Genomic DNA, 22117 nt, shown 5'->3' on the forward strand with positions numbered 1-22117 from the left:
CAAACCCACCAGCCACTCCTTGGAAGGAAGGTTGGGCAATCCTACTTCCATAGTGATACTGCCTCGGAAACCCAAGGAGGGGTCGCTATGAGTCCGGGCTGACTCGATGGCAAATAACAACAACAACTAACAACAACATATAAGCATACCTTGGCCCAGGTTTTGGAATTTTGCCAGCCTTGAGCTCATCAATAATTTCTTCAATATCCTTAGGTGTCAGATCCTCCTAGAAAAAAAAAAATTACAATAGTCATATTAAAATTACTTCCTATAGCTGAAATCTGTATAAGCCCCTAATACCAGTAGTTTATTATCTCTGAAGTTCTCTCACCATTCGGCTTCTCCTTAGGCCCCTGAGGACAGGCTCCTTTTGGCCCTGCCATCTGTCACCACTGATTCTGCCACAAGGCCCATGTGGGCCTCTCGCTGCCAGTACTGCCACTCGACCCCTTCCAGGCCTGTCACTCTTTGGGGTTATAGCCCTTGACCTATGTTACAGCTTTTTTAGGAGGTCTCCCTTCTAGCTAATTCTCCCTTCTAGCTAATTCTCTCTACTCTCTTGCCTTTTCTCCTTTTTGTTTCTCCCTGCTTCCTGTCATCTGGGGGATGGCTGCTTACATCAGCAATTCTTTACTGATTTCAAGGTATGACCCTCCCACTACGTGCCACAAACTGACTAATCCTTCTCCATAGGCCACAGACACTTCATTTTCATGGTCTACAGTAACATCATTTGCACAGTATATTAACTAATTCCTACAAAATGCATATTAGGCAAACATTATATCAAACCATCCTTATTTACAGCTTACTTAGGAAATGTCAGTCAACCTAAACAAAAGTAACAAATTCTCTGGGGTAGAAAACTAGGGCAAAGGTAACTCCTCAAGGATAAGGGGAAAAATCTCTCAAGCTGGTTTTCCAAAGGCCCAACACAAAAGGCCACATAAAAGAATTCATTTTACCACTTGGGCTCAGGGATTCATAGCCTAGAGTGGTAGGAGCAAAGCCCCAGACAAGTCCAAGAGAGGCTAACAAAAGATCATCCAAACCACACAAAATTAAAACCCCAAAAAGCTTCACCCTCCATGTAAACTAGAAATAAGCTATTCAGCAAAGAAAACTGCTCATCTAGAACTTGAGCATTTAGGGGTAAGGGTAAGGAGAGGGGTTTTCTTTTGAGGAACTCCATAGGATTGTATAACAAACCTCCAGCATACAATTTAATTTAAAGTGATCCCGGCCTAGCAGTACTTCTAGGAACAAGAAAGAAACAAAGCAAATTCCTTCTTAAAGAATCCACCCTCAACACAAGCCATAAAGAATTTCCATAAACAAAGACTGAACATTGTGAAAATGTCATTTCTGCCCAAAGCAATGTATACATTCAATGCAATCCCAACCCATACCCCATCAACATTCCTTAAGGATATAAAAAAACCAATCACTAACTTTATATGGAAAGGAAAGAAACCTCGGATAAGCAAAGCACTATTGAAGAAGAATAACAAAGTATGAGGTCTCACACTTCTGGATCTCAAAACCTACTACACAGTCACAGTAGTCAAAACTTCCTGGTACTGGTACGACAGACACACAGACCAGTGGAATAGAACTGAGAACCCTGAAATAGGTCCATTGACCTATGGTCAGCTGACTTTTGACAAAGGGCTGAAATCCATTAAATGGGCAAGAAGTGGTCTCTTTAACAAATGGTGCTGGCAAAACTGTATATCCATTTGCAGAAAAATGAAACAAGAGCTATACCTGACACCATGCACAAAAACTAAGTCCGGATGGATTAAAGATGTAAACGTGAAACCTAAAACTATAAAGTTCTCAAGGGGAAACAAGAGCCAATTTAGGGGCCCTAATATATTAGATGGGAGCTCTGGTGGCATACTGCCTAAGGCATCTGACTGCTAACCAGAAGGCTGGTGGTTCAAACCCACCAGCCACTCCTCGAAAGGAAGACTGGGCAATCTACTTCCACAGAGACACTGCCTCAGAAACCCAAGGAGGGGTCTCTAAGAGTTGGGATTGACTCAGTGGCAGTGAGTTTAATATATGAGACATGTCCCACACAAGAGGCAGGAAGGCAGGAAAGCCAGGGATGACAAAGTGGCAGGATCCAGGTAAGGAAGGGAGACAGGCCACACCCAAGAGGCAGGATGGTGGAAAAGCCAGGGATGACAAAGTAGCAGGATCCAGGTAAGGGGAGGGCGGAGAGGTCTCGGAAAGGTAGGGGAGACGAACTTGTCTGTCAGTTTGTAATACTGTGGTGTCATGCACGTTGCTGTGAGGCTTGAGGCTGTGCCACTGGTATTTCAAATGCCAGTAGGGTTGCACATGGTACACAGGTTTCAACGCATCTTACAGACTGAGACAGACTAGGAAGAAGGAAGAGGCCATTCACTTCTCAAAGAACTGGCCAGAGAAAACCTTACGAATAACAGAGAAACACTGATAACATTACTGGGCAACTTTATGAATAGCCCTGAAACACTGTCCAATATAGTGCAGGAAGACCAGCCCCTTGGTCGGAAGGCACTCAAAATACGACTAGGAAAGAGCTGCCTCATCAGAGTGGAACCACCTTTAATGATATGGATAAAGTAATATTTTGGGACCTCCATTTGCTAATGTGGCACGAATTCAATTGAGGAGAAACAGCTGAAAACATCCATTAATAATCCAAACATGGAATGTACCAAGTATGAATCTAGGAAAATTGGAAGTTGTCAAAATTGAAATGGAACACATCAAGACTGATATCCTAGGCATTAGTGAGCTGAAAGGGAGCTCTGGTAGCATAGTGCCTAAGGCACTTGACTGCTTACCAGAAGGCTGGCGGTTCAAACCCACCAGCCACTCCTAGGAAGGAAGATGGGGCAATCTACTTCGTAGTGATACTGCCTTGGAAACCCAAGGAGAGGTCACTATGAGTCAGGTCCGACTTGACAGCACTTAACAACAACAGCAACAACAGTGAGCTGAAATGGACCAGTTATGGCCATTTTGAATCAGAGAACCATATGATCTACTATGCCAGGAATGACAATTTGAAGAGGGATGGCTTGGTATTCATAATCACAAAAGATGTTTCAAGATCTATCCTGAAGTGACAGAATAATATCCATACACCTACAAGGAAAGCCAGTTAATAATATTATTCAAATTTACGCAACAACCACCAAAGTCAAATATGAGGAAACTGAAGATTTTTACGAACTTCTGCTGTCTGAAATTGACCAAACATGCAATCAAGATGTGATTATCACTGGTGACTGGAATGCAAAAGTTGGAAACAAAGAAGAATCATCGGCAGCTGGAAAATTTGGCCTTGGAGATAGAAATAATGCTGAAGATCATGTGATAGAATTTTGCAAGACCAATGACTTATTCATGGCAAAGACCTTTTTTTTCAACAACGAACAGCGGCTATGTATGTGGACTTTGGCACACGGAGTGCATAGGAATCAGATTGACTGTATCTGTGGCAAGAGGGGATGGAGAAGTTCAATACCTTCAGCCAAAACAAGGCCAGGAGCTGACTGTGGAACAAACCATCAATTGCTCGTTTGCAAGTTCAACTTGAAGTTGAAGACAATTAAAACAAGTCCAGGAAAGCCAAAAATGGGTCCTTAATTATACACCTCCTAAATTTAAAGACCATTTAAATATATTTGATGCACTGAACACCAATGATCGAAAACCAGAGGAACTGGGGGATGACATTAAGAACATCATCCATGAAGAAAGCAAAAGGTCATTAAGAAGAGAGGAAAGGAAGAAAAGACCAAAATGGATGTCAGAAGAGACTCTGAAACTTGCCCTTGCATGGACAGTAGCTAAGGCAAATTGAAGAAATGAGAAGATAAAAGAGCTAAACAGAGGATTTCAAAGAGCAGCTCGAGAAGACAAAGTCAATTATTATAATGAAATGTGCAAAGACATGGATTTGGAAAGCCAAAAGGGAAGAACACTCTCAGCATTTCTCAAGCTGAAAGAACTGAACAGGAAATTTAAGCCTCAAGTTGCAATATTGAAAGATTCTATGAGCAAAATACTGAATAATGCAGGAAACATCAAAAGGAGATGGAAGTAATACAAAGTCACTGTGCCAAAAAGCCAAAAAGAATTGGTTGATGTTCATCCATTTCAGGAGGTGGCATATGATCAAAAAACCAATGGTACTGAAGGAAGAAGTCAAAGCTGCACAGAGAGAAGAAGTGAAAAACAAGGTTCCAGGAATTGATGTGATACCCATGGAGATGTTTCAACAAGCAGATGCCGCACTAGTGGCACTCACTCAGCTATGCTAGGAGATTTGGAAGACAACTACCTGGTCAACTGACTGGAAGAGATCCACATCTGTACCCATTCCAAAGAAAGGTGATCCTACAGAATGTGGAAATTACTGAACAATATCATTAATATCACATGCAAGTAAAATCTTACTGAACATAATTCAAAAATGGTTGCAGCAGTATATTGACAGAGAACTTCCAGAAATGCAAGCTGAATTCAGAAGAGGATGTGGAACAAGGGATATCATTGATGATGTCAGATGGATCTTGGCTCAAAGAAAAGAATACCAGAAAAATGTTTGTGTTTTACTGACTATGAGAAAACATTTGATTGCGTGGATCATAACAAATTACGGGTAACACTGAGAAGAACGGGAATTCCAGAACACTTAATTGTGCTCATGAGGAACCTATACAGAGACCAGAAGGCTGTTGTTTGAATGTAATAAGGAGACGCTGCATGGTTTAAAATCAAGAAGGGAGTGCATCAGGGTTGTATCCTGTGGTAGTTCAGTTTGTGTGTCAACTTGGCTAGGCCTGATTGAGTGGCTGGGCAGCTGAATGTAGTATTCCTCATGATGAGACTGGTAATCAACTCCATGGTAGAATCTACTGTGAGCAGCTGAGCAGCTCCTTAGAGAATGTGGTCTGCTTCCTGTATTTAAGCAGAAGCCTTGGGAAATGGTCTTTAGTTTGTGGCACACTTGGACCCTGCATGCAGCCGTGTCGTCATTCTGCCTGCCATGCTCTGCCAACCTTGGGACTTAGAAAGGACTTGAATTAATGGCCTGCCATGTGGTTTGGTAACATCGGGACTGTGCCATTTTAGTTGTCAACCTTGGGCTTGTTAGCCTCAGCAGCCAGTAGCTGACTGAGTGATAAGATGCCTCTAGTTTCAATGGGCCAGGAGCAAGAGGCAAAGCAGAAGCCCAAGGTCGGAGGAGCTTTCACACAGCCCCTAGAACCTGGCACTTTGAACTTGGACTTAAAGCTTCCAAACTGGAAGAGAATAAGCTCCAGTTTGTTAAGGCCATCCCATTTGTGATATATTATTGTCAGAGCGGTACTAGGTAACCAGAACATATCCTTTCACCATACTTATTAGTCTGTATGCTGAACAAATAATGCAAGAAGCTGGACTATATGAAGAACATGGCATCAGGATTAGAGGAAGACTCATTAACAACCTATATTATGCAGACGACACAACTTTGCTCGCTGAAAGTAAGGATGACTTGAAACACTGGTGAAGACTGAAGACTACAGTCTGAAGTATGGATTATACCCTCAATATGAAGAAAACAAAAATCCTCACAATGGGACCAGGTGTGCTGGTGTGACAGAGCCTGGTGGAACCCCTGAGACTATGGCTCCTAGCTACCTTTCAGGTCTGAAATTGAACCTAATCCTGTGCCTTCCAGCTAAACAAAAGAAAGGCATATGAGCTGAACATTTACATTAAGTAGATACACTCCTTGGAGAGATCAATCATGGGAGAACAGGAGGGCTGTGTATACACAGGGAGACAGCTTGGGGGGCAGGAGTGCATGGGAGGGAAGGATACAGGGAAGAGGTGACTACGGGGAGCAAACAGGAGGAGAGCTGCTGCATTGTGGGAGATTATAGTTAATGTCATGAGACAAACTGCATGTGAACTGCTGTATGGAAGATGAATTTGCTCTGTAAACTTTCACCCAAATCACAGTTTAAAAAATTTTTTTTCCCATAAAATTTTAAGAAATGCAATTAAGAATGAAAGCCAACACTGTGGCAGTGAGGAAGAGGAAGACATAGGGAGGTATAGAAAAAGAAAAAAAGAAAGCCATGATATAACTAGGATAGCAAGCAACTTTACATTTGACTGTTAAGAACATTTCTGAAAAAAAACCCTCATAGATCAAAGAAGAAATAAAACACAAATTAAAAAATGCTTAGGACTAGATAATAAAAATGTTATTTATCAAAATCTATAAAATCTGGGTAAATTCACTTGAAGGATAATACCATCTTTGTAAAATGTTTCAAACAAGCAATACTAGTATGGTTGAACACATACAAGAAAATGTTTAAACATATGCACAGGAAGAACACACACTAAAATTATGGCAGTGGTTATCTCTGGAAATGAAAGAAGGAAATACAGCTTTGGGTGTGGTTGGGAAGGCTTCATCTGGTTTTTATCTGAGATAAATGTGGCAAATGTTCATACCTGTCAGTCTTGGTAGTTAGTATACCAGGGTTATTTTCTGTATCTGTATGCTAATTACAGACAGTCCCCAGGTTACATCTGACTTACAGAGAACTCCTACCTGCTCCTTAATGCAAGGTTTGTAACAGATTCTGTCGTAGCCAACAAAGCAAAACAGGAACAGACCGGAATTTTTATAATTTGGGTGATTAGTCATGGTAACCAGAATAATAAAAATGATGAGTCGAAGCCCTGGAATGGGAGACTTGTAAGAGGTGGTGGTGTTGTTGTTGTTGTTGTTATGTGCCATTGAGTCGGACCAGCGACCCCTCCTTGGGTTTCCGAGGCAGTATCACTACGGAAGTAGATTGCCCCATCCTCCCTTCCGAGGAGTGGCTGGTGGGTTTGAACCACCAGCCTTCCGGTTAGCAGTCAAGTGCCTTAGGCACCACTACACTACCAGAGCTCCTTGCAAGAGGTGTAGTGAGACCTTTTCAGGAGCCCGAACTGTGACACTGGATTACTAGTAGGACTGTCAAGAGCCACACATATTCAAAGCATCAGCACCACGTTTGAACAGGGTGCCGCAATCTTCAAAGCCCTGTTTTAATGTTATGCACATTTGCCCTCACTCTTAAATGACTAAACCAATCCTTACTTGCAACAAAATTTTTCATCACAATCAGCTTCACTTTCTGCACGTGCAGCTTTTAAAACACTGAAAAGGCTTCCTCCAGCCTTTTCCTCTACTAAGGTATGGCTAGATAAGAACTGTATGCACACCTGTTCCGGCTTACCTATTTAAAGACACAATTAGGAAGAGATCTTGTTCTTAACACTTCATAACACAGAGATTGATTATATTAAATTTCTCAAAATTTAAAAGTTTTGAAAAATTATCATTAATTCCTAGAGCTAAAATGCAAAAATGTTTAAGGATAGTCATTTTTAAATAACTTCCAGATACTTATCCTGTTTCTTCTAAATGAATAATTCAAAAACAAGCAACATCTACAAAACAGGGACTGAAATACTATACAGTATTTTAAAAGATATCACACAAATCAGTATTAAGTGAAATACTCACATAGTAGTTGTCATTTATTTGAACCATTGGTGCATTTACACAGGCACCTAGACATTCCACCTCTATAAGAGTGAAAAGTTTGTCAGGTGTAGTCTCCCCAACCTTTATTCCTAAAAATGTAAATGATCACTGTAAGGACCAGGTTGTATTTTAATAGTAACTATGTTTAAGGAAAAAAAACAGAAAATGATGAACATATTAAAGACATATATAAAATATGTGTTCAAGAGCATTAAGTTTTTAAAAAACTGTTTAATTATGTCAATGTTAGACATATTAATGTATCTAATAGTTTTAAAGTTAATTAAAATGACATGAAATCTAAAATGAATATACCCAACTATTATCAGAATTTATTGCTTATCGGCAGGTGGATAGGATTTTGAGCAGACTTTAGCTTTCTTCTTTATATACTCCCATACTGCTTAACTATTTTTACAACATGCAAGTATGTTATATCCAATAATCACAAAATTAAAAGGTATCTCCTCCTTTTACTTCACTTAACATAATTATAATAAATGGAGTGATCACCATTTTACATGGGAAAATGCTACTATAATAATATCTATTTCAAATTTCCCTTATTAAAGCATTCTTACTACACACTTACCTTATTTGTTCCATGGCTCTTCTGGAAGAATATAAGGACAAAGTATCGCGTGCACACACACGCAAGCACTGCCATCGAGTCAGATCCGACTCATAGCAACCCCTTCTTGGGTTTCCAAATTGGTATCAGTACAGAAGTAGATTGCCCAACCTTCCTTCTGAGGAGTGGCTGATGGGTTTGAACTGACAGCCTTCTGATTAGCAGTCAAATGCCTTAAGCACTACGCTACCAGAGCTCCTTGGACAATATAGTCACTTTTTTATGTAACAAAGAGTATTATACAAGATGTCAAACTTAATTTTCTAAACAATGAAAATTTTAAAACTCCTAGAAACTTTTCAATCATACTTAATGATTTCAAAACAAAAGGTGAAAACTCAAGTTTTGAGGCTGAGAACTAAGGAAGAATACAAAAACAGGAAGAAGTAAGGTAGGAAAACACAGTATGGCAAAAAATTACTGGAGAAGTACAGATCCAGTAAAATGGTAGGTGTTGGAAATTTTAGGTAGAAAAAGGTCATTTTTAGAAAGATAATTCCATTTTCCATGAAAGTTAGAAACATAATATATCCCATACCAAGCTTTCTCTGAATGGCCTCCAGTATACTGTCAGAATCCCGCAGCATGCAAGGTGTGGTAGTGCACACCTGAATGTGGTATTTTCCAACTGGCTTTCGATTATACATTGTGTAAAAAGTTGCTACTTCATACACTCTCATTGAAGGTACTTGTAAAATTTCTGCAACCTGAAATATTAGGAAAATTTTTATAAGATAATTAAAATATTTAGAGTTTTAGGTATGTCTTAAAAAGTCTAATTTTAACATTGTCTCAATTTGATTAACATAAGAAAGTTTTTTAAAAGCAAAATATATACCTACATCAGATAGTTGCAAGCTATAAACAAGCCCTTCAATTTCTGAAGACACTTTACACTTCAAACAGAGCCCAGAGGCTAAAGGAGTTACAGTATTTCTCCTTTTACCCCATTCCTCACCTCCACAAAAGAATACTCTTTTTCTCTAAATCTTGCACTATTAAGAATTTTTACTTTTATCATTTCCACTTTTATATTTCATAATTTTAATTTCCTAAATGGCAAAAATTTTGTGCCAAACCCCAATACATGAAGCAACTACTTAACCAATTTCTTCAAAAAAGCCTTGATGTTACTGGTGGTGTAGAGCACATGCAAATGATACGAAGACAGAAAAAAGGTTGAGAATCAAAGCTTATCTATTAGTCCATATTTGTTTATACATCTATCTACATTTAGATATGTTAACATAAAATTTTATATATTTACCTATGTACATACAGCTGTGCACATGCATATGTGCGTGCACACCCACACGTGCATGACTGCATGCACACATACACTCTCCAGAATAATCAAACACCAATTATATTTCATATTATAATACACTTTACAAAACCTGGATCTTACAATCTAGCAATTGCCACCCCTTCACATAAAAGCATTTATAGAAAATATCTGTTTTGACATATTGGAGTGAAGGGCCAAGGAAATCACTATCTCAGCATATCTCTCTTGCTCAGGGCAAGTATGTCGTGGAAAAAGGCTTTTGAGCTGTCTGCCTACACTTGGTCCAAATACAGTCAATCATGACCATGATCCTGGCTATAACTTTCTAGGTTATCTAGTATTATCTATCAGTTTATAAGCTTGGTTATCTAGCATTTCTAAAAAGTATACATGCATCTATGTAGTAACATGACAAGAAGAGCTTATTAAATGGCATTTAAGATAAATATACTGATCTTCCTCATACCAGAAATTCCAAAGGAAATGTATTCTCAAAAGACATCTAATCTTGGACTCATTTATGAAAATTAAATAATTTCTATTTAATTCAGTGATTCCAAACCATTCCAGTACCTCTGAATCATGGGAACTCTCAAAATACACATTGGAGAGCCACCACTAGAGATTATAATTTCTGTATCAATTGATATGATCATGTGATTTTCCTCTTTTATCCTGTTAGTTAATATGGTGGATCACACTGATTAATTTTTGAGCCCTGAACTAGTCTTAAGCCTGTTGCCATCAAGTCGATTTCAATTCATGGTAATCCCCTCTGTGTCAGAGTAGCTAGCACTGCATTCCATATGGTTTTCAATGGCTGTAATCTTACAGAAGTAGACTGCCAGGCTTTTCTTCTGTGGCACCACTAGGTGGGTTCAAACTCAGTAGTCAAATGCACTACCCAGGGATCTTGGAGATTATAATTTAATAAATCTAGAGTGAGGTCTTGATGTTTAACTTGAAAAAGTTTCCACAGGATTCTGCCACACACTTCTCCATCCTTAGTGATCGTTACTGAACTAACACACAAGCTTTTGGAATTTGTTTTTGTTGCATAGCTGGGCTTTTTGGGAGGTTGCAAAAACAAACAATCCTCCCCGCCGAAAAAAAAAAAAAAAAAAAAAACTCACTGCCATCAAATCAATTCCGACTCATAGTGACCCCAAGTAGTTTTCTAAGGCCGTTAAATCTTTATAGAAGTAGATCACCCCATCTTCTTTCTGTGGAGCAGCTGGTGGGTTTGAACCACTGACCTTCTGGTAAGCAGCCAATGCCTTTATCCACAGTAACATCAAAATAAAGTCTCAAAGGTGAAGTAGAAAGAATCTTGATCCTATTCTCTATATGCTGTTTCTAGCCTCTCTTCCACATACGTGCAATTCTATGTAGAGAACAGGACAGTATTTTTTAAATGTTCTCACCTTAGTTTCTTATTTTATTTTTCTCTGCTAAGCTTACCATTGACTCGACGGCACATAACAACAACAACAACAACAAAGCTTACCATTGGGAGTTCTGGTGGCGTAGTGCCTAAGGCATTTGACTGCTAACCAGAAGGCTGGCGGTTCAAGCCTACCAGCCACTCCTCAGGAGGAAGATGGGGCAATCTACTTCTGTAGTGATGCTGCCTTGGAAACCCAAGGAGGGGTCGCTATGAGTCGGGTCCGACTCGACAGCACATAACAACAACAACAACAACAAGCTTACCATTAGGAGCTGTGGTAGCGTAGTGCCTAAGGCATTTGACTGCTAACCAGAAGGCTGGCGGGTCAAACCCACCAGCCACTTCCCGGAAGGAAGGCTGGGCAATCTACTTCCATAGTGATACCACCTTGGAAACCCAAGGAGGGGTCACTATGACTTGGGTCCAACTCGAGGGCACATAACAACAACAAGCTTACCATTCAGCAAGACTGTCAAAAGGGATGTCATTATTAAAATTATTAATAAAAAAAATGTACATATCTATGATTAAGAACATATGCCTGTCATTGCTTAGAAAGTTGGTAACTGTAATGTAAAAAACAATGTAATTGAGAAAACTCCGAAGAAACATGCCATTTATTGAAAACAAAATAACCATCTGTCTCTGTAAGTACATTCCATTCATCAAGTTGATTCAGACTCATGGGGCTCCCATGTGTGCAGAGGAGAAGTGCTCCACAGGGTTTTCAAATCTGTGACCTTTCTGAAGAGATCACCATGCCTTCCAAGGCACCCCTGGCTGAGTTCAAATCACCAATCTTTTGGCTAACAGTCAAATACTTAACTGTTTGCACTACCCAGGGACTCCTACTAAGTATATACTGTAGTATTTAACTGCTAAACTTGCTTTTTAACATTTTCATAGCCAAGAAGATACTAAGGGCCTACAAAAGTATTGGGGTACTACACAAAGCAAATAGAAGATTTATGAACTCAATCTGTATTGCATTTGGGATTCCATTAGAGGAAAAACTGAGGACATTCCTACTCTCCAAAGAAAGATGACAATGAGCTAGACTAATAGTTATGGCCAAATAAAGTTTAAAAAGGGATAAAAATAATGAAGTATACCCAGAATCTCTTATGACAGTGAAGTACAAAATGCACTCAATTGGGAGTCAGAAGACTACAGTCAGTCCCAACTTTTTATCACTTAGAAATCATCATCAGTAGAAGAGATCTACCTAGTTCAAAACATTCATTCTGCAAATGAGAAAGTTAAGTCCAGAGCACTGAAGACACTCAAGTCACAAAACTAACTAGCACACAGCATAGTCAGGACTAACATTCAGGTCTCTAAGCTCTAAGTTAAATATATTTGCCATTATATCATGCTGCTTTATTTGTGTGGTTCTATAACAATTCAATAATATGTGGTTTTGTATGATATCTTTTAACTGTAAACTGTAATATAATATTACATACATATATTTATTATAGTAAAATTTGTGAAAACCAGAACCTGTACAAACTGAAAACCTGCCAGAGAAGGAAAACAGACTTTCCACTAACATCCACAATAGGAAAGTGCTAAGATTAACTCTGTCGAAGGCAGAATACTTGAGAAACCTAGAAAACCAAGCCAGTCCTGTCAGGTTCCAGTTCCCACAGGTTTTACTGTATATATTATTATAATATGAACAAACTTGAAATGTGGACTGCTGCCAATAACACTATGAGAATATAATGAATCTTAAAATATATATAAAAAACTCACTAACTCACTGCCATCGAGTTGGTCCTGACTCTTAGCGACTCCCCCTTGAGTTTCTGAGGCGGTATCTCTACGGACATAGATTGCCCAATTTTCCTTCCAAGGAGTGGCCAGTGGGTTTGAACCCCCAACTTTCTGGTTAGCAGTCAAAGACACTACACCACCAGAGCTCCCAAAATGTATATAAATAGACAAATTTCATTTGAAATGGGTCACTCATAGCAGAGTAGGTTGATGATTCCAAGTTATCATAATCAAGTGGTTTAAATACCATACATTTATAGATTTCTACTAAAGATTCACATACTTTGTAAAAGTTTTAAGAATTTTAAAATATGTAGAAAGTGACATTTTCTAGTGGTATCTCTCTTTATACTTAGTATTAAACTCTTTTCTCATCTCTTTGAATTCCTTTAAATTCTTTGTTCTCTAAGCAAACCCTTGATTTTTCTTCAGGTCTCCATTCACCATACCTTTTCATTTTCTGCACAGCTTTCCTTTACAATTATCTTGCTCCCTCAGGTAGTCCTAACCTGCCCCTCTAAAGCTCTTTTTATACATCTCTACATAGGAACATGGGGAGCTCTGGTAGCACAGTGCCTAAGACATTTGACCACTAACAAGAAGGCTGGCGGTTCAAACTCACCAGCCACTCCTCGGACGGAAGGCTGGGCAATGTACTTCTGTAGTGATACGGCCTCAGAAACCCAAGGAGAGGTCGCTATGAGTCAGATCTTACTCGACAGCAGTGCACTGCGTTTGCGTTACATGTTGTTATGTGCCATTACATAGGAACACTGTAAGTCAGAAAAGACTAGACATTTTTTCATCAGCATTCATCCTATTAAATTGAAATTAACCTGTTTATATCTCCCACTAGCTTGAGAAGATCTTTTTTTGTACTTCTAGTGTTTAAATGATGCATTAATCTTGACACGAAATTATGTATTTTTGAACTTTTATCTATATTATGACCACTTACCTCAAAAAGGAAAAAACAAAAACTAAACCCTTTCACTGTAATATGACTGCCTTTACTATTTGTGGCAAGGATAAGAAATTCTACTTTTCCAGTTCTCTGTATTACTAAGATGGCGCTCTGGCAGTGTAGTGGGTAAGGCATTTGGCTGCAAATCAGAAGGTCAGTGGTTCAAACCTACCAGCTGCTCTGCAGAGGGAAGATGAGGCAATCTACCTCTGTAAAGATTCACAGCCTTGAAAATGAATGGGGGTCGCTGTGATAGTTGAAGATGTGTCAACTTGGCTGGACTTCACTTGTGAGTGGTGGTTCCCATGATGGATCACATGACTGCGTCCTAAGCGGCCGGTCAGTCTAGGGGGAGTTTCCCCAGGGGTGTGGCCTACCTGTAACACTATCCCAGGAACAAAGTGGAAAAACGGCATTCCAGATATATGCTTCCTGGAGCAAGCAGCTCGCTGCGCGCCCCAGAGGAGCCTTTTGGATTCTTTCTTTGTTGGGAACGGTGACCCTGCATGTCAGTTTTGATTCTCCCGGCTCTGCTGCGCTTGCGGGAACCAGACGACTCCGGGCCCCATCTCTCGGCGACCCTGCGTGTCAGTTTGATTCTCCCGGCTCTGCTACGCTTGCGGGAACCAGACGACTCCGGGCCCCATCTCTCTCCAGAGACGAACTTTGTGACTTGAACTCCTCTGCCGTGCGTGTGAAAGCCAGACGGCCCTGGGCCCCATCCCCCTCCAGAGACGAACTTTTCAGCTTGAACTTGTCGGCTTCCACACGCTTGTGAGCCATTTATCTAAGATAAATCTCTCTCTCTCTCTCTTTCTCTCTCTATAAATATATATATATACACTTTGCTGGTTTTTGTGTTTCTCTAGAGAACCCAATCCAACACAGTCGCTATGAGTCGGAATTAACTCTATGGCAGTGGGTTTTTCGCATTACTAAGGGAAACAACAAAACCACGAAATGTAATTTTTCTATAAGGAAACATACAATGATTAAAGGGCTTCAAATACCTAATTCTGACAGTAATGATTCATCACATGAATTTCTACATGAGGAAATCACCATGCAAAATCTCTCCTCTTTTTGAACTAATGCAAAAACTAATTTGATACCTTGTTCATAGCAGAGATGGGCAACCATCCATTCTGTCTCTGTGCTAAATCCAGCACTGGAAGCACAGCTGCTGCTTTGTGCCCTTCTGGATAGTTTTTCACAATTGCCTCTATCCTCTGTATTTAAGAAAAAAAAAAAGAAGAAGAAAGAGAGCATCTGTTTTATACACCTGGAAGACATTAAATATTTTGTAGATTAAGTAAAATGTTAATTTAGTCATACCTTATAGTTTTCTGGTGTGAAATCAAATGGAGTATCAGGGTTATTCTCAGGAGTATCTCTGTGCTACACAAAGAAAAAAATCTTTCAAAATTATCTCAAATAGTGTAAATAACTTCTGTACATTGTTATACTGCTGATTATCAATCACTTTAATTCCAACATAAAACATATCAATAATCTATTTTTCCATCAAAAAGAGTATGTAAAGTAATGACTAAATACACATCTGATGACTATGATGGAGGTGGGATAAGACCAAATTAACTTTAGCAGATTTCAAACTTTTGGAAAAGCTTTAGACAGCACCCTTTAAAGGTTAAAAGAAGTAGCTTTAGGACCTAAAAAACAAGACAAAAAAAAAGTATTACTCATATTGATTACAGAATATGATTTTGTAATTTAAGTACTCAAACACTATTAATTCTTTTAGGACTTATGAAATTAAAATCTTGAGTGCTGAGTTCCAAAAGAGTGTATTATGTTGTCAAATGGATGTGGGACCCACAGAGGATAAGATTCACCACTTCAGGGAAGGTACAAAAGCACCATTATTTCCCCATACGCTTTTCATAATCAGAAACTAGCCAACAGTAAGTAAGAATCTTTATTTCTTGTCTTAAGAGAGTAGACAGAGCAAGTCCTCTTCAAAACCTGACAAGAAATTGCATGTCAACAGGAAATCAAATGAGTCACACTGAGATTAACACATCCATTAATGCTTTGTACTCATGCTGAATACAGAACTGAATCCTTGATATGTTAACTCTCAAAGTTATGCTTTTTCAAGACATAAACAAAAGGAAGAAAGAAAACAAGCTTTAGGCAATGATCTCAAATATGTGGCCAATGTGGTATGTTTTTAGGCAAAAATTATGAAACTTAAGCAGACATCTACTTCTCAGTAATATGAACCCCAACTCATTTATTAAGACTCAGGCTAGAGTTTACAAAACAATACCAATGACTCTAAATTATCATACAAATCCACTAAATTGGCCTTTAAACAACATTAGATTAATCCTTGAAAACTGTACCTTGTTAGAGAAAAAGAATACATTATTTTATTTTTCCTGGATATGAACAGAAAAAGGGGGGGGGCGCTATATACGGTAATATCTTTTGAGACTTGTTCAATTAAGCTGGGGAGCCCATAGACCTCCACCTGTAATTAAACCCTGGAAAAGAAAACGATAAAGCCAACTGCTAATGTTTTCACTACCTTCTTAAAATTCATGAATTTCTTATTGGTGCCATTGTACAGTCTCCAAATTGCAGGTTCAGGACCTTCAGTGATGCAACATGACTGACTTTTAAGAACCGAAAGAAATATGATCAGTAATCAGGTTTAGGCTCACAGTAATTTTATCAAAGAGCAATCTAAATTCGTATTTCCAGAGTTGCCTTGCTGCCAATTTAAAGTTTAGAGGTTCAGTGGGAACCACACATCTTTTGAAAAGTACTGAATTCAATTAGCTATATTTAAATTCCTACAATGGGCAGTATATACCAAAGGCATTTGTGCTTAAGAAATTATAGATTATAATAACAGATTTACCCAAATGTCCAAGACTTTTCATTCTAAAGAAATCTAAGTACTACTTACCACAAATAAGGCTCCTCCAGCTCCATTATGCACAGCTGTCTTATGCAAATTCCTTATATGTCTTCCCTAAAAATGATTAATTTTGAGTTTAGTAAATCACAGGCCTTAAGAATAATTTTCAGATCCATAATCAGAAAGATCTTAAGAGCTATGGTCTAATACCCCCTACACCCTGCCTAACTCAATTTCAAAAGAAGATGAGAGAAATGGAGATCCAAATATTTTTTAACTTGACTAAGATCACATAAAAAAGTCAACAGACACACGCCCTGGAGAGAACAATCATGGGAGAAGGAAGGGCTGCTTATGCACAGGGAGATAGCTCAGGGTGCAGAAGAGTATGAAGGGATGGACACTGGGAAGAGAAGTGGGAGGGGAGCTGTTGCATTGTAAATTTTGGTCAATGACATGAGACAAAGTATATGTGAACTGCTGTATGAAAAGTGAATTTACTCTGTAAATCTTCACCCAAATCCTAATTAAAAAAAAAAATTAAAAAAAAAAAAAAGTCAACAGAAGAACCAAGAAAACAGCCCAGATCTTTTATTTCTTTATCCTTCTTCCTACTACAGTGTCTTTGCATGCATTCAGGAAGTTAATGTACCATGAACTTACTGCCTTTCCCTTTTATCTGAATCAATTTGGATGGCAGCTTTTCTTATATGTAGACCTTCATCAACATGTTTTCATGAGTCATATACTCTGTACAAATAAGTCAACTGTATCCTCCTTTTTAGTTTTTTATTTAAATAAACTGTACCCTCCTTTTAGTTCTTTATTTAAATTCCTATTTTTAAGTTCAGAAACTTCAGCCTTGAAAGTAGTTTCAGTAAACTAGTTGTGATGCTGATTAATGCAGAATGACCATGTTCAACTGTTAAGGGAGGAATCCATTCGATTACTCTCCACTGATTTAATTTCTCTCTTGCCTTCTTGCTGCCATATCCCTTCACCCAAGAAAGCAATTCGCCCAAGAAAATCTTGTTCTAAAATTCTCCAGTTTCTAAGTTCTACTAACCACACAGCAGAACACTGGATTTATTTAATCAAGCATGGAATTATCAAGGAGTTGGACAATTCAAACAGGGCAAACATAATGGACAAGAAAGTAAAGGCAGTGATATAATTATGTTTAACTTTCCCTAGGCCCAAATAGTATTTCAGTTGAAGAAATAAATATGCATGGAGCACTTGCTTTAATTAACAAAACAAGACCCAGGTACAGAATGTAAGACATAGGTACAAAAGTATGGAGTGATAAATCTCTCTCAGGATAATAGGGGAGGGGAAGAAGGTATACTCAGAAAGATACACCAGAAAACTTCAAGGGTATTGTTTCTTTTTAGGCAGCAAACTGATACACAAGTATTTATTAAATTTTTTATGCCTTTTTATGTCTTGGTTACACAGTTAAGTTTAAAAAAAAAAAAGAGAGAGAGAACAAACTTATACATATTTAAGAAATTCTGTGTTCCTTTACTTTTTTCAATTTTTTCCAAATTGCTTCGGGATCAATCTGTGCATTAAACCCAAACCAAACCAAAAACCAAACTCACTGCCACTGAGTCAGATCCAACTCACAGAGACCCCTCCTTGGGTTTCCAAGGTGGTTATCACTACAGAAGTAGATTGCCCAACCTTCCTTCCAAGGACCGGCTGGTGGGTTTGAACCACCAGCCTTCTGGTTAGCAGTCAAATGCCTTAGGCACTACGCCACCAGAGCTCCCATTAAACCCAAAGTTATGACTATATTGCTAATGTCTGTCCAGAACCTGGATGGAGATAAATAACATAAAAATAATAATCAATAATACTTAAGGACAGTATCAGCACAAAGCTCTGAAAAAAACAACCCAAACTAAAATTTGCAAGACAGTCTCTACCCAAAGTTTAGCCAAGATATATATTTTTTAAAAAAAAAGAACAATATTTATTAAGTATCATTAGTGTTACTTACTGAAATTCTTAAAGAAAAAGAAAGATTTTTAAATAAAAGAAGTATTAATTTGAGGGAGCTCTGGCAGCATAGTGCCTAAGGCACTTGACTGCTAACCAGAAGGCTGGTGGTTCAAACCCACCAGCCACTCCTCGGAAGGAAGATGGAGCAATCTACTTCCATAGTGATACTGCCTCGGAAACCCAAGGAGGGGTCGCTGTGAGTCCGGTCCAACTCGATGGCACATAACAACAACAACAATTTGAGACTGGTGAAAGTGTTTAATTTTCTCTTTTCTTAATTTCCGAACTTTGTACATTCTCTTTACCGGCTAGGCTTTTTACTCGCTCCCAGTAGGTTTTCCTCAAGGCTCAGTTCACAGCCCCATGTTCTTTTTTCTAGAGAAGCTTTTCCATTCTTCCATTCACTTCCTGCAAACAGGATCTCTGAATGATCTTTTACGAGCCCTACAGATGCCTAGCATTTCTTATGTTGTTCAAACATTAGTAGTATCCAACTCTGTTCACCTTTCAGTTAAAAGGCCATATCCAGCCAGAGGAACTCAATAAAGGACAAGGAAGCTGGAAGACAAAACTGAAAATGCAGTAATCTAATTAGTCAGAAAGTCAAGATTAAGGTTAGGGAATTGAATAACACTCTTTTCCTTTATTATTAGCCAACTCAGGCTATTAGAGTGTCCCTAACATTTACAAACTGAATCCACAATGTATGTGTGCACCTGCACAGGAGTCACAACTCACATGTGAAAATACCTCCAAGTTAGTCAAAAGTGATGTTTGGTCCCTCTGTACTTGCCTCCCATTGTTCAACAATACCTGCCAACTTATTATCTAAAGTCTCCTTTATATCATCAGTGCAAGCAAACACATTTCTCTGAACTGTCTAGAGCAAACAAAGGTAGACAGAGAAAACTGAAAGCTCCCCCAAAAGATAGTATCTATGATATACTCACAGTAAACCAAAAAAACCAAACTCACTGCCGTCAAGTCAGATCCGACTCATAGCAACCCCTCCTCAGGTTTCCGAGGCAGTTGTTTTCGTAATGTGTCGTGGAGTCGGACCTGACTCATAGCGATCCCTCCTTGGTTTCCAAGGCAGTATCACAACGGAAGTAGATTGCCCAACCTTCCTTCCCAGGAGCGGCTGGTGGGTTTAACCGCCAGCCTTCTGGTTAGCAGTCAAATGCCTTAGGCACTATACCACCAGAGCTCCATACTCACAGTAAGTATTTTTATTTACATTTTAAACAATGCTTGAAAAATAAGTTTTCAATGCATTTATTTTTATAAAGTAGTTGATAGATTAATAGTAACTGTGATATCTATTTCAAAGATGAGAACAATAAACATACATACTTACTGTGCATCAGATACTGCACTACAACCTTTACAAATATGTTACCATTTACTCCTCACAGCAATCCTGCCAGATAGGTATTATCAAACCCTGTCTTACAGATGAGGACACAAGACTCAAAGAAGAGGGGGAAAAAATTTTCCCCAGATCACACAGCTAAACAAATGACAAGCCAGAGTCAAAAATAGGTTTTCCGAACTAAAACATATGCCTTTAAACATTAAAATTTGTTTTCTTAAATTTTCAAATAACCTTTAGGAGGGATTTTACAAATGTTCTCCAAGTAAAGCTGTATCAATATTTTAACTAAAAATGTTCATTCAGATTAAAGAAACTTAAGTGCTTTTCCCGGATACTCACTATAAGAGAATTAGGAGCTCTGGTGGCAGGGTGCCTAAGGCATTTGATTGCTAACCAGAAGGCTGGCAGTTCAAACCTGCCAGCCGATCCACAGAAGGAAGATGGAGCAATCTAATTCCCTAAAGATGTACTGCCTCAAAAACCCAGTGGGGGTCACTATGAATCAGAATCAACTCCAGGGCAGTGAGTTTGGTGTGGCTTGTTTTGTAAGAGAATTAACAAAATTTGTTAATGAATAGTCTGCCACTCCTCCGAAGAAAGACTGGGCAATCTACTTCTGTAGAGATACTGCCTCAGGAAACCCAAGGAGGGGTCACTATCAGTCGCAATCAGCTCCAGGGCATTGAGTTTTTAGTTATTAAACAGTCAAGGTATTACAGGAGCATTACAGATCAAGTTAACCACACTAATAGCAATGACAGTAATGATTCATTTCAACCATCTTGACCATAAATTAATCATTTGTGTGTGTCTTTATTATTTAGATAATCTAAAATCCAATATGGATATAAGCAACACCTCAAGAACAACTCATAGAAATAAAATGCCCGAACATCACTTCAGTCAATAGGCCTAGGTTCAGTCTCCTAGTCACCAATTACTGCAACCTTGAGCAAGTTGCTCTTGCTCTCTGTACTTTGGTTTCTTCATCTATAAAACAACAAGAGTATCTATGTAAAGTGTTATTATGAAGATTAAATGAAATAAAGTATTTAGCATAGTGTCAGCTTAAGTACTTAAATGTTAACAATTATTATTGTTACAGCTTTAATTAAGCAGCAACATTTTAGTTTCCCATTATCTTTTTTTCTCATGACAGGATGGGATAAGGGATTTAAAAAACCAAACTCTCTAACATGCTACTGCAGGGAAAGAGAAAGACCAAACATTAGGCCTCAATAATCTCATAAACAGATTGAGACCCTGAATAATTAAGAGTTAATTGTGAAAGCAAACCTCTACTTTCAAAATTTTAAATGATTAAAAAATATTTGGTCTAAAGAATTAACTGACAAAATTTAAGAACAAACTTTGTAGTTTAACTTAAGACTCAAATAAACACAAACAAATGCTATATAAATTAAAATTGCTTTATTTTCTAGTCATAAACACTAATACTCAGAAAATACTGTCATGGATTGGATTGTGTTCTCCAAAAACATGTTTTGGTTGGGCCAAGATTCTCAGTGGTTTGGCAGTTATATAATGATGTAATTATCCCCCATGATGTGGTATGGTATGATCAGTTTTAAGAGGATCAGGGTGAGACGTAACACTCTTACCCAGGTCACAACCTTGATCCAATGTAAGGGGCATTTCCCTGAGGTGTAGTCTGTATCACCTTTTATCTTACAAGAGATAAAAGAAGAGAGGCAGCAGAAGAGAAAGGACTTCAATAACACCAAGAAAGAGCTGCCAGTGGAACACATCACTTGGACCCAAGGTCCCTGCGCTGAGGACCTCTTAGACCAAGGACAGATTCATGCCAAAACATGGAGATCTTCAAGGTACACTGGGCCTACAGGACTGTCCCTCAAGAGCTGACACAGACAGAAAGCCTTCCCCTAGAGCCTGTGCCCTAAATTTGGATTTCTAGCTTCCAAAACTGTGAGAGAATAAATTTCTGTTTCTTAAAGCCATCCACCTGTGGTATTTCTGCTACAGCAGGAGTAGATAACTAAGACAGGTATGTTCATTAAAAATTTACTCGACCTATGTCCAGGAAAGGAGTTCTAGTAGCGTAGTGCCTAAGGCACTTGACTGCTAACCAGAAGGCTGGTGGTTCAAACC

The 22117-nt window shown here is 38.6% G+C and overlaps 1 protein-coding gene across 1 annotated transcript in view; it reads right to left on the bottom strand.

The window, feature by feature from the left end:
* Positions 1 to 22117, bottom strand: part of NDUFV2 (NADH:ubiquinone oxidoreductase core subunit V2) — a 54851-nt gene that overhangs the window by 11098 nt on the left and 21636 nt on the right. Inside the window, exons 4-12 of the mRNA XM_042782069.1 lie at positions 19426 to 19492; positions 18918 to 19020; positions 18611 to 18617; positions 16654 to 16719; positions 15051 to 15113; positions 14828 to 14944; positions 8776 to 8944; positions 7586 to 7695; positions 150 to 226 (exon numbers count right to left, since the gene is read on the bottom strand). Coding sequence (XP_042638003.1) covers positions 150 to 226; positions 7586 to 7695; positions 8776 to 8944; positions 14828 to 14944; positions 15051 to 15113; positions 16654 to 16719; positions 18611 to 18617; positions 18918 to 19020; positions 19426 to 19492 — 779 coding nt within the window. The remainder of the gene's footprint in view (positions 1 to 149; positions 227 to 7585; positions 7696 to 8775; positions 8945 to 14827; positions 14945 to 15050; positions 15114 to 16653; positions 16720 to 18610; positions 18618 to 18917; positions 19021 to 19425; positions 19493 to 22117) is intronic.

This window comes from Orycteropus afer, unplaced genomic scaffold (genome assembly GCF_000298275.1).
Source record: "Orycteropus afer afer isolate SDZICR_OR568_19922 unplaced genomic scaffold, OryAfe1.0 scaffold00234, whole genome shotgun sequence".
Lineage (NCBI taxonomy): Eukaryota > Metazoa > Chordata > Mammalia > Tubulidentata > Orycteropodidae > Orycteropus > Orycteropus afer.